Below are 13,760 nucleotides of genomic sequence, written 5' to 3' on the forward strand. Positions count from 1 at the left end.
ATATACTTAAAAGGTTATATTTGTACTTATTTTATTTAAAAATCAAACTAACTTTCTTATCTACCACTTTCAAAAAAGAAGAATATCTTCAAAAATTATATAATAATATAATTACAATCATATCTATAAAAAAAAATAAAAAAAAAATAACTTGCTTGGGGCTTGAACCCACTTCACGTCTACCGCGCCGTACGAAAGTTGACGCCATTTCAAACTGCACCAAACTCTCGTATACGTCATGTGGGAACATACACAAACTAAACGTTTACACTATAAATTTATATGAATTTAATAAAATTATTAGTTTGATTTTTGTCGAAATAAAATACAACAAAATATAGAGTAAGAAAACGATATATGAGATGAAGATTTGTAGAAAGTTTGTTCGTAATCAGATTATGTAAATTAAAGCATTGCCTACTAATAGGTAACTACATTATTTTGTTTACATTTTCCAAATAGATAGGTACTGAAACTATTAGGTATTTCCAACTGAAACATTTAGAATTACGTACCTGCGGCTTTTCAAAACTATTTAAAAAGTCACTATAATTATAAATTTGATTTTATTTCTGTCCACACATCAATAAAAACTAATATTATACAATATTTTTGTTTACCGATAACCTCCATATTGAACAATTATTGACAGATCATTTCAAAATTTCAACACCCAATCAGAGCCCGTATAACAACTAATACCATACTGTCGGTGTGCGCATGCGCGCGGATCAATCAAAGTTTACCCTCAATCGATTCGCCGCTAAAGAAGAATATCTTCAAAAAGTGAGGAAACAAACGGACAATAATTTCAGTTTGTGTTGGACATTTGTTGAATAATTTTATTTTTTTTGTGACATTTCAACCCTTGTCGATATGTTTGTTGATATTTTGTATTCAAAAACTTAACATGTTTTTGTAAATTATTTGTCAATTATGTTAGTATCTAAAAGAAGCCACTTTTTTTAATGTGCTTTTTTTTCCCGAATATAAATAAATATTGATCATTTCTTACTATATTGTTATTTAAATATAGTTATGTTAATCATTTAGTCACATCAAAATATTAACACAAAATCACAACCTAAGATATTCATTATTAAAAAAGTCGGTGTCGTAGACCGACGTTACCAACTATGTTACAAGAATTCACGTTACCGGCGGAAGGTTAAAGACAAAGAGAAGTTAATTTGGATAACACATGGAGAGCCATAGAGGAAACAATGACGGCTACAGTTAAAAAAGAATTAGGTTATAAACAAAAAATACAAAAGAAAAGTTGGATGACTGACGAAATCCTGGCAATGTTCGAAGAAAGAATAAACATAAAAACCAAGGGAACCGAGACAAATATCGAGAACAACAACAACGCATAAGAAGGCAAAAAATAAGTGGCTAAAGAAACAGTGTGAGGAAATGAAACAGTTACAAAACCAACATGATGACCACAATCTACATAAGAAACTAAAGGAGGTAGCTGGAATATACAGAAAAAAGAAGTTTTCTAACTTAGAAAATAAACAAGGAAAAACGGCACAAGATGATAGAGAGAGGAAACTCATATGGGAAAGCCTGAGATAGAAGTCGTTAAGGAACAAGTGATAGATATTAACAACCTATCTGGTCCCGAGATCACAATTGAAGAAATTACTAGAGCAATAAATACCTCGAAAGACGGGAAAGCAGTTGGACCTGATCAAATTGCTGTTGAGTTACTCAGATTGTTAGATGAAGAGGAAATTACGATACTCCAAAGATTTTTCAACCAAATCTATAAAAAAGGAAAATTCCCTGTCCAATGGCTTGTATCTACCTTTATCCCTTTGCCAAAAAAGAACAACGCAACAAAGTGTCAAGATCATCGACTGATAAGTCTGATCAGCCTTTCTTTAAAAATATTCCTCAAAGTTCTTCACTACAGAATCTCCACAAAATGCGATAAGGTGTTTGGTTGCTCACAATTTGGATTTCGAAAAGGCCTGGGTACCATGGAAGCACTAGTTGCAACCCAAGTGCTAGCTCAGAACTGCTACGATCAAAGGAAAGATGTAATGATGTGCTTTATAGATTATGAAAAACCTTCGATCGAGTACATCATAAACTTGTACATATACTAAAACAACTCGACATAGATCAAAAAGACATTCGTTGCATAGAGGCTCTTTACTGGAATCAAACAGCTGTCGTCAAGGTGGATAATGAAACAACGCAAGCTCAAAAAATTCTCAGAGGTGTAAGACAGGGATGCATTCTCTCCCCACTACTGTTCAATCTATATTCAGAAAGTATCTTCCAGGAAGCTCTTGAGGAATGCGAAAGCGGCATCAAAGTAAATGGTACCTGGGTCAATAATATACGATATGCGGATGACTCGGTCTTAATAGCAGACAATATAGAAGACCTCCAAAACCTTCTTAATAAAATTGGAGAGCATAGCGAGAACATGGGACTTAGAATCAACATAAAAAAGACGAAGTTCCTTATAATCCGCCGTCAATTATGTCAACATCAAAATGCAAGACTAGCATATAACAACCAAGATGTAGAGCGCGTAAGAAAGTTTAAGTACCTGGGAACCTGGCTATGTGAAGACTAGATGTCGGATATGGAAATTAAATGTCGGATAGAAAGAGCCAGAAGTGCATTCATGAAATTCAGAAACGTCTTTACGAACTCTGACTTTGACCTAAACCTAAGACTAAGATTCACAAAATGCTATGTATTGTCGGTGCTCCTATATGGCATGGAAGGATGGACTTTAAAAATAAACACAATGAATAAGCTAGAGGCATTTGAGATGTGGATCTATCGACGAATCCTTAAAGTTCCCTGGACCGCAAGAATAACAAATGAAGAAATGCTGAGAAGAACTGGTACAGAACGACAACTGATGTGCACAATTAAACAGAGAAAAACGGCATACCTGGGCCACCTAATTAGAACTGAAAGATACCAGTTTCTGCAAACCTTAATTGAAGGAAAGACCGAAGGAAGAAGGGAGTGGGCGGGAAGAAAATGTCATGGCTCCGTAATGTCAAAAAATGGACAGGACTAAAAAACATAGGAGACCTAAGGCATACTGCAAGGGATAGAGAAAAATGGTCAAACGTGATCGCGAACATCCATTAGTGGATTGCATAAGAAGAAGAAGAAGAAGATAATAAAGACCTTAAATTTACTTACCTCATCGTTATACTCATCGAAAGGATCCAAATTATTTCTCAATGTTCCAGAGAATAGGACTGGCTCTTGAGGAATAATGGAAATTTTAGATCTGAGTTTCTTCAAAGCCACAGATTTTGTATCGATATCATCAATGAGTATGCTACCATCGATATGAGTCAACCGGAAAACAGCTTGAATTAACGAAGACTTTCCTGCACCTGTTCTTCCCACTATACCCACCTTCTCAGAAGGTTGGATAACAAAACTGAGATTCTTAAGAACTGGGGGATCGTCGGGTGAATACTGAAGAGACATATTTTTAAATTCTACTTTTCCTTGATCTGGCCACGTCTTATCTGGTTCTGCAGTGTGATTGTCTTCTTCGTGTTTTAAGTCAGCATATTCTTGTACCCTTTCTACTGATGTCATTTGGTTTTCGAGTTCAGACCATTGTCGCATGCCCCATTGGAACATTCCCGTCAGACCTAAGGTTTGAGTAAGGGCAAGACCCATGTTTCCCCCAAATGTTTCTAAAAACATAATTTTATTAGTTTGTGTCAATAATTAATAGGCCAAGTAATGAAGCTTAAAATAGGACAAAACCTCGCAATTTTTACAGAATGGATCGATTTGCATGAAAATTTGAGAATAAGTAGTGAATAGTCCAAGGATCAAAATTTATATGATGCTAAAAGGCGCTTTTACCATGGGAGTGGTTGCCACCCCATCTCGAGGGTGGAAATTTTTTATTATATTTTGACAGCAAAAATTGGTAAAAATATTCATTATAAGCAAAAAATGTTCTATACATTTATTTGATAAAATTAATAGTTTTCGGTTTATTCGCTATCGAGAGTATTAGTTTTATATCGAAAAAATCAATGTTTCAATCAGTTTTCTGCTAATAACATAACTCAAAAAGTTTTCGTTTTATCAAAACATCTTTACTTACTTAACAAAAATGTACCTTTTAAAGAAATAAACAAAACTGTTTTTTTAATTTTCTTTAAGACCAATAGTAATCGAGCTATACTTTATTATAAATATGCTTCTTCTTCGTCAAATGCTGAATCTTGTAGTTTCAAAGTCAAATGACGCGAAAACTATGCATTTTTCGAGGATAACTTGTTCAAACTAATTTAAAGTATTTTAAAATATATATCTCCAGATAAAAGAAAAGGCTCTAGCTCAAAAATTAAGTGAATTATAATGAAAAGAATGTCAGTTAGTATTTTTCTTTTCAGCAAAAAATAATCGAAAACAACCCCCTAATCACCACTCTAATTAAAATTAGTCATTCGCCTGAGTTGTTCTTCTTTATTTGGGTATTACTAATAGGTTCTTAAAGTTTGATCAGCTTATAATGATCAGTTTAAAACAAATGGAGTCAAAAGCGAATAACGAGCTTTCTCGTTCAAATGATAACGTCATATCATTTGAATTAAATTTTTGAGATTTTTTTTGAATAGAACATAATTCAGTACGATACTTGAAAGGTAAGTTGTGCAAAATTGAGAGTTTTATAAGAAAAATTGTATTAGTTACACATTTTTAAATCATTTTTAAACAAAATTCATGTAAGGCTCACTTTCCGCCCCCACCGTATTTATGCCCATACATTTTATTTCTTTTTAGGATAACCATAATATAGCTTAATTATTCTTCTTTTAGGTTCAATTTGTAAAATTTAATTTGATCCATTAGTTAAAGAATTACATTAAAAAAGCTCAACCGTACACTTCGCCGTACGCTAGTTTACAGTGAGCCAATGTTTGTGAGAAGGGTGACTTTAGCGCTATAAATAAAAAATTATAGAAGATACAGATTTAATTTTAGAAAATTCTTTATATAAGGTTTTTTTTGTAAAATTTTCTGAATTTTTCAGTGGTTAAGTCAGTTTTGTTCTAAAATTTATATTTTCGGAGTTATTTAAAAAAATAACATAAAACTTCGTAGTTCATTTGTTTAATAAAAAATGAAGAGTAGAACGTTTTGATATGTTGTTTATTAAACATTTCTTAATGAAATTACAAAAAGTTCTATCTTGTTTGATTTTTTCCGAAGTGAAAATCTATATGCACTCTCCTAAATTCCTTCCTAACGATAATAATTTATACTTTCGATAATAATATATAATAATTTCTTTATAAAAATAAGGAGGTATTTTAGAATACTTCCCGCGATATAAACAAAATAAAAATAACACAACCCAACTAATCTCTTCTGTCAGTCAAAATAAACATAATTTGACCCTGATGCATTCACTGCACCCATGCGCAAGCGTTAATCACAAAATTCGGAGTTAAACCATCTAACGAGGATCGGTTAAAATCTTGGTTAACTTAAACGGGTTTAACCTCTAACATAGTAGTACTAAAAAACTGATTAACCATGAATATTTCGGTGACCGAAAAATAAATAGGTTAACCCAGCACTGAAAAACAGGCCCTAAGAGTTTTAAAATGAGTCGAGGTAAAGTTAAGAGAGAATCCAGGCAGCACACAGATTTGTGTATAGCCTCCACAACACTATTAAATTTCAGAGCCTAATACGAACATTAAAATGAGATTATTTATTATAACACAGCGATTAGACCGGTGGCGGTGCTCATGTATGGGTGTGAGACATGGATACTAACAAAGGCAATGGAATGAAAACTGCGGTGATTTAAGAGAAACATTCTTAGAAAAATCATTGGATCTTATCACGACCCGAATCGTAACCAATACCAAATGAGAGCAAATGCTGATATCAAACAGATATATGTCCACTAATGCGATGCAGAGATATGATAATATTATATGGTCAGATTTAAGAACAATGGGGCTACCCAATGACCCAACTATCATGCACGACCGTTCGAGTTGAAGCGAGTGCACCGCGAATTGTAGTGCTATGATAAGAAGAAGAATGAGTATTTAGTATAATCTTATTGCGATCTAATTGTCAAATTTTCAAGAAGCTTTTAAAAACTAATGTGGTTTTGAAGCTGAATGCTTTTATTTACTTACCGCTTTCAACAAAAATCAGCGACAATATAACTAAGGCAATGTATATTACACATATAAAGTCCAACCAGAATCCAAACGTTCTATTTGCTCCTAGATACATGAAAAATGCAGCGCTGTGAGTATTTTGGTACTTATCAAATTCAGTTTTGAGTATATCTTCAGCTTTGAATGCTCTGATAGTAGTCAGTCCTTGCAGCGATGCTGTTAAATGAGTGTAGATGGGACTTCGTGCTAAAAAATAGTATTTATATGATATGAATATACGAATAAACCAACTATGTAAATACAATATTTTGTCAATCGAAGTATCGAACTCTTCTCACTAGGTTGCACCTTGGTACTAGGATGCGGTTGATAATTTCAACATTTTTTTAAATTGCAACCGTAGGTACCTACGATCAACAACAAAACCAGTGAATTTTAAAGAACAGCTTGGATTAACATAAAATTTGGCCTGCATATAGCTAACCAGTTAAAGACAAAAAGTGATATTGTACCAATGTCTGCTTTTCCCCTAGGGGAAAACCCCTACTTGGGGGTTAAAAAATATACGTCCAAATAATTCCATAAATGGATAAATGGACTAATTCTAAGCAACTTTTATTCTATAGCGTTTTTCAATAAGTTAATACTTTTCAAATTATTTGTGAGTAAAATTACTTAATCACTATATACATACACCCCTTGATTAGCATCCCGAATGAAAATTATCGTTACGACTTCACACGTTGCTTTACTCGTATATGTATTGTTTATATGATCTATAAGTTTCATCAGTTCAAAGTACAAATTTTTGAAGGGACTGTAATTTAAAGGGCTTGTCCTTGTCAACAATCACTAGTGTATGCAAATTTTGAACAGCCATATCTTAACCAATTTTGGCCTTACAGAGAAACAAAAAATTAAAAATATTCAGAAAAGGAAAACCTAAATTTTTCTTCTCTTTGTGATTATTGGTATCACTAATAAATTTTAGTTTATTTTGAAAAAAAGCATTTTTTTTCGAAATTAAAAGTTAAAAAAAATTACTTTAAAGCCAATTTTTTAAATAAGCCCTTTGAACCTATGAAACTTACATAATATCATAATACATAATAAATAATTCATAAGTAAAATAACTTGTGAAGCGGTCACGATTAATTTGATTTTAAAAAACAGAAATTGTTATATTTTAAACACTATAAAAAAGTGATAATGAGTTTTCTACAAAAGTGCATTATTTTTGGTTATTTCACGTTGAAATATTCTCTTTGAAACTTGACGGATATGCAACTATTTTTCTTTATGCTACAACTTCAATTCAACCGTGTAACTTTTTAGAAGGTACGTTTTTACTAAGAATGTTTTTATCGATAAAATACATATTTTTTAAGTTATTTGCAAAAGTCCGCCTAAAAATGTGCCCTTTTTTGTTGAAAAATGAATATATTTACTCGCAAATAACTCAGAAAGTATTAACGTAGTGATAAAATGCTATAATACTAATAATATACGTTTATTCAAATCAATAGTTATTACAATAATTTACAATTTCAGTTTACTTACAATAAAATAAACGTAAAAAAAGTCTTAAAAACATAAACATGCTTGTTGACTTAATCTGTCTAATATTGACAGGTTTGTATTTATAGTTTTTTTACAAATCATTACGTATTTTTTATGGGAAATAAGCCACAATTTTACTAAAAAATTAATTTATTAACGAAATAAATTCAACATTTCAACAACATTCAAAACGACAAACACATTGAGATCTATTCTATCTAAAACTAAACCTAACAATGAACAAGAAAGAACAAAGAATTGCATTTATAGAATACCTTGTGAATGCGAACAATTTTATTTAGGTGAAACATCAAGACCATTAAACGTTAGAATAAGTGAACATCAGTCTTATATTAAAAACAGAGAATTTGATAGATCTCAGATATGTCAACACGCATGGGATAATGAACATAGAGTTCAGTGGAGAGATTCAAGTATAGTCCTGAAAGAATCAGATAGTAAAAAGAGAAAAATCAAAGAAGCGGCTCTAATTATGCTAAATGAAACCAATTGTGTCGCAAATTCCTCGGTAGAATGCAGTAGGATGTGGTTACCCATACTGAAAGAGGAAGTCAATAGAAAGAAAATACCACGATTAGTAAGTCAATAACATATCGAGTTAGTACAAATTTTATATTTTAGTATTACTTATTGTATATCTATGTAATATTAATATTATTTATAATTTAAACATATTAAAGTCAGAATTTGGTATTAGTTTTTTGAAGGTAGATTAATTGTAAGACCAAATACTTACGATGTCGGGATAGTAGTTTAGAGTTTTCCCTCGTGATTTACTATGGAATCTCTAACGCGAGAATTTTACTGTCATCGTTGCATTTGGTTGTCTTTTTAAAGACAGATCACATGCTATGATTTTTTGCGACGGATATTCTTGAGTTGGGATTGATTTCATGTAATCGAATGAACTATCTTTTAGTAAAGTCGTCCCAGGAACGCAACTCATAAATATTGGCGATATCATTTTAAAGTCTTCTACTTTAAAATGTATAATATACGTCTGAATTGCCAATATAATGAGTCAGATTAAATAAATTATTGAAAGAATTTTTTTACTTAGCAACAACATGTTTGTTTTATTTTAATAGTATTTTGTATTTTGACAACGAAACCCTATTTGGGCTTCGAAACGTTAATAAATTCATTTTTTAGTAAAATTGTGGCTTATTTCCCATAAAAAATACGTAATTATAAAAATGCCACAAGGAAATAGCTTCAGAACAACATTACAAATCATTATTTTATTTTTACAGTTTCTAATCTAATTTCTATGCTTTTTTTTATCTAGTATAATTTAAATTTATTAAATTGTTACACAACTCCCTTTTTGACTTTTATCCAATCAGAAGGTAATTCATTTTTTTTTAAATAAGAATTTTTGATATTTTTAAAATTTATGGGCAATTGATTGTATATTTTTGGAGCAAAATATTTAATTGACCGTTGCGTGATTGTTTTTAAAGTGTGAAGACATTCGAGATTCAATTTTCTTCTTGTTTCATAATATGACACTTTTACTTTTATAACATTAACACGTCAAATGCCAGTGCAACATTGATGGAAAATAAAATTTTGACAAGATGTTGATATGTCATATAAAGATGTGACGTGTTATGCCCTTTGGAGAACAATTGTCCACGGTAGCTCAGAATCGGAAGAGATGTGGGGTGGTTATTTAAGGGATGTTATTAGTATACTCTTATTAGCTTAGAAATAAAAAAAATAGGAAAATCAAAATAAGGATGTCAAATAAAAAGAAATGAGTGGCCTAATATCAAAGACGGACATGTGTCATTCGAGAAGAATTGAGATAAATGGGTTTTTGTATACAATGCAAATCTCACTTCCTATAGTTTTAGTTCATTGGTTGATTTCGCAGTCATGTGATCACAATACAGCATTCTCATTGGGCTGTTGGGGAAATGTCCGTTTTTGAAATAAACCTTCATAACAGGAGTCCGTCTTTGAAACAAACATTCAACTTTGGAGCTAAAAACAACGTACTTGCGTCCGTGTTTGAAGGAAAGTATTATCACCGTTGAAAAGAGCGGGAAAAATTTTATAAGAAACCACTTCTAACTAAATTTTCATGTTTTTACAAATGTCCGTCTTTGATATTAAGCCACTCAAATAAAATATTGGGCGCCACTGGTTGTCTTACGGAAACCAAATATATATAAAAAATAGAAATATTAAAAGAAAGATAGCTACACCAAAATAAAACAAAAACATAGTCAAATAAAAAATATATAAAATACTTTTATATAAAAACAAATAGGATGTGAAAACAAATATATCGTGACTTAACTTATCTACTCTATACTCAGTCAATTCTTTATTTTTCTTACGATACAAGAGAGAAGGAAAAGAGAAATAATAAATTTGTATTTTGCAAATCAAACATTATTTATTAAAACAAAAAAATGAATTTATGAATCCGTGATCTCATGTTGTTACAAATAGAGATCGAGATTTCCAAATAAAAAAAAAAAGTTTTATATAACAAAAAATAATACCTTGTACAATCATTTTTCTGGTTCTTCTTGGTGGTTGTTAAGTCCAAGGCGCGATTTAACTTCAATAAAATCACTTTATAAATGATTGATACAACAACTGATGAAACCATAGGTCATAGAAAAATTTTTATAGAAAAATTAGGCATTGTATGCATTCTGCATTCTCAAAATAAATTAGCACTACCCGAACAAAGTATTTAAAAAAAAGAATTTGTTATATAGTTCATTAACTGGATTCAAAATTATACAAAAATTAAAAGCAACTTCATGCTTTAAAAGAAAACTTTTACTTCTGCTTGCATGTCAAGAAAGATAGTACCAATAAGGGTACGAAAATATCGCGTTCGCTTAGAAACAGCTGACCGCAGTGGCCTGCAGATTGCTTAAGCCATACTCGAACAAACACTAACCAAACACAAGAACTTAAGCAATAAAATTGCACAACTTAAACTGGAACTTTACTACTAATTTTGCCGGCAACAGCATCTGGCGTCCCGAGGCACCGGCCACTTCTCTCTCTGCTAGACAAAACTTAACTTGATGGCGGCCCCAATGGAACTAACTGTACCGATCTCCACAAAACCTAATTTTCAAAATTCAACGCCCTCTCCAGAAATCATTCAATCTTTCTACCAACAATTCAACGACCAATTAACTGACTTCACACTCAATTAATCAAAATCTTGACAAATAGGAAATTGCCAATTACGCTCTGGGTTAAGCCTTCTAACGCATACCAAAACAGCTCGACCAATCACCAAAAAAAAAAACAAACAAGCAGATCTCAAAATTTCGTTCCACCTACTTTTCCCATAAAAAAAACGCTGACTTAGATGTATTCACAGCTAAGGTCCGTTCTCATATGCGTCATAAAAAAAACACTTGTTGTTGATCAGCCTCTAAGCTACTTACCTTTTAGATAAACATACAGCGACATTCCAACTCGAAGTAAACAGAACTCTGTCTCACAAAAACTTTAAATTACTTTGATGCTCAGCCGAAGACAAACAAATTGAGACACTTACGATATCTACGCCAAATTTCAGAGAACGGTCAAATAAACAGCACAACATCCGACGATCGACAAAATACACAATATTTAACATTGTGAGAAAACGAATTACGTAATACTCCGAAACACAACATATGAATCCAACTATTCTAACATACAGAGTGTAGCAAAATTAATACTAGGGATTCGAAAACGTTAATGACTTTTGTACCCGCCACACTTTAAGAGGAATTTTATCTTTATGAATATTTTTAAGTAGCTCTAAGCTACAATTGCCGAACATCAAGAACCTGAGTTTCATGAAAAAGTTGGTATGAGGGATATGTTTTTCGTTTTCCATATCGTTGATTGGGAAGAACAGTATGATAAGTCAAAAATAGTTCATTTTTAGTTTATATCAACAAACTGCTCAGAATGAATGGATCTATTATGGAGAAAAGTGTTGTAAGTGCAGTTTAAACGACAAGCACTAGATAGCTCTGTGACCAACTATGGCATCTCCCACTTCCACACAACCAGTGTGGAGAAGACTCGGGTAACTCAGTTGTCTACAGTTCGTGCTAAGCTTAGGTCATTTTTATTTAATCAATACTATTTATTATAAGTCAAAATATTAACACTGCTTGCACCTAATTAGTGAATATTTTTGGAGCAAGAGAATTAATATATTTCAAAATATACTCTTCTTTAACAGGTAAGCATTTATCTTTATTATAATTTTGGTCAGTACTTATGATGATTACAAATAATATGATACTTTTGAATAAAATAAGTACACCTGTGGGCATTTTATATTTATTTCATTTTGAGTTAACATAGTTTTGAATATAATTTTGCGCTAAGTATAACGTGATATTTTTAGTTAACATTGTCTTCAACATAATTTAACTCAAATCCAAGAAATTATTTCGTTTTATCATTATATTCCTTAAAACATTAGATACTTAATAACGCATTTTTTTTCACATACGCAGAAGAAAAAATTCGTGTTTGCAAATCCTTCTTTATGGCAACTCTTTGCATTAACTCTCAAGTAATTGAGACCATTTTACGCAAACAAAATAATGAAGTAAATGGAATAATATAGGCAGATAATCGAGGTAGACATGAAAAACATAGCAGTGTTCCTGAGGAGTTGAAAGAAGAAGTGCGTAGTCATATTCGATCTATTCCTCGAATGGAGAGCCACTACTGCCGATCTCAATCAAAGAAAGAATGAAGGAGGAAAAAGTATTGCCGACCTGCACAGAGATTATGAGCAGCGTTGTAAAGAACTCTGGTAAACCTAACGTAAACTACTTGATGTACTTCAATATATTCAAAAGAGAGTTTAATATATCTTTTTTTATTCCAAAAAAAGATAAGTGTGATTTTTGCCAGGATTTTACTAATGCCTTCGAGGTAGAAAAACAAGAACTTCAGGAACAGTACAATAACCAAATTGAAGACAAAGAACTGACAAGAAAAGAGAAGGACATGTATAAAAATTCTCCGGATAAAATTGACGCTGTTTATGATATGCAGGCAGCATTGCCATGTCCACAAGGGGACTCGTCTTCTTTTTATTATGTATCAAAGCTAAGTGTGTATAATTTAACATTGTATGAGCTTAAAAGTACGGAAGCAATGTGCTTTATGTGGCACGAAGGTCTTGCTAACAGAGGTGCAAATGAAGTGGGTTCGTGCGTTTGGAATTATTTGCAGTCTGTGAACGCCAAAAATACTGAAATGGTAGATGTTGTATTTTATACTGACAACTGTTTCGGACAAAATAAGAACCGCTTCGTATTTGCTTTATACATTTATGCAGTTTCTATTCTGGAAAATATTAGTTCCATCACCCATAAATTTTTAATTAGTGGTAGACCAGTAAGGATCTGTGAAAAAACGTCTATTTTTGGATGTGAAAGGTGTCATTCGGATTTTTGCAGATAAAGTTAGGTACGGTTATTCAGTAATAATAATTGACTTATGCTCCTTCTCAAATATGCCCGGAACATTAATAAAAAAATTAAAATATTTAAAAATTTCGGAAAACGTCGATTTTTTTCTGCTTTCTTTGCTCATAACTTTAAAACGATTCGTTTTGGAACAAAGTCGTACACAAATAAAATAAAGATAATTGAATTTTGTATGATATACGACTGGTCAAAAATGTCTTAACGTATTACCTTTTCTGCAATATAGCAATAAATACAAAATAAGGGGGCAAAATACGCCTGTGGTTATTCAATGTTTTTAACCACTTTGGTGACACTTAGAACCTTAGTAATTCGCTTAGGAAATTCTTTGTAATATACTTAAACCGTCTACTAAATTTCATTAAAATCGACCTAATAAATTTTGCATAATAAATTTGCAATCTAAATGTTTTTAAAAAAGTTCAAATTTTTTAAAATCTCTCTGAACAAAAAGTAGACCATTTAGAAGTTGTCTAATTTTTTTACATATAAAGAGGTGCTCTACCTATCTAATACACTTTACATAATT

General features: G+C 31.7%; 1 protein-coding gene across 1 annotated transcript in view; it reads right to left on the reverse strand.

The window, feature by feature from the left end:
* Window positions 1-13,760, reverse strand: part of LOC126891712 (probable multidrug resistance-associated protein lethal(2)03659) — a 138,455-nt gene that overhangs the window by 21,436 nt on the left and 103,259 nt on the right. The window contains exons 9-10 of the mRNA XM_050660976.1: window positions 6,177-6,407; window positions 3,184-3,695 (exon numbers count right to left, since the gene is read on the reverse strand). Of these exons, the coding sequence (XP_050516933.1) occupies window positions 3,184-3,695; window positions 6,177-6,407 (743 nt within the window). The remainder of the gene's footprint in view (window positions 1-3,183; window positions 3,696-6,176; window positions 6,408-13,760) is intronic.

This window comes from Diabrotica virgifera, chromosome 9 (genome assembly GCF_917563875.1).
Source record: "Diabrotica virgifera virgifera chromosome 9, PGI_DIABVI_V3a".
NCBI lineage: Eukaryota > Metazoa > Arthropoda > Insecta > Coleoptera > Chrysomelidae > Diabrotica > Diabrotica virgifera.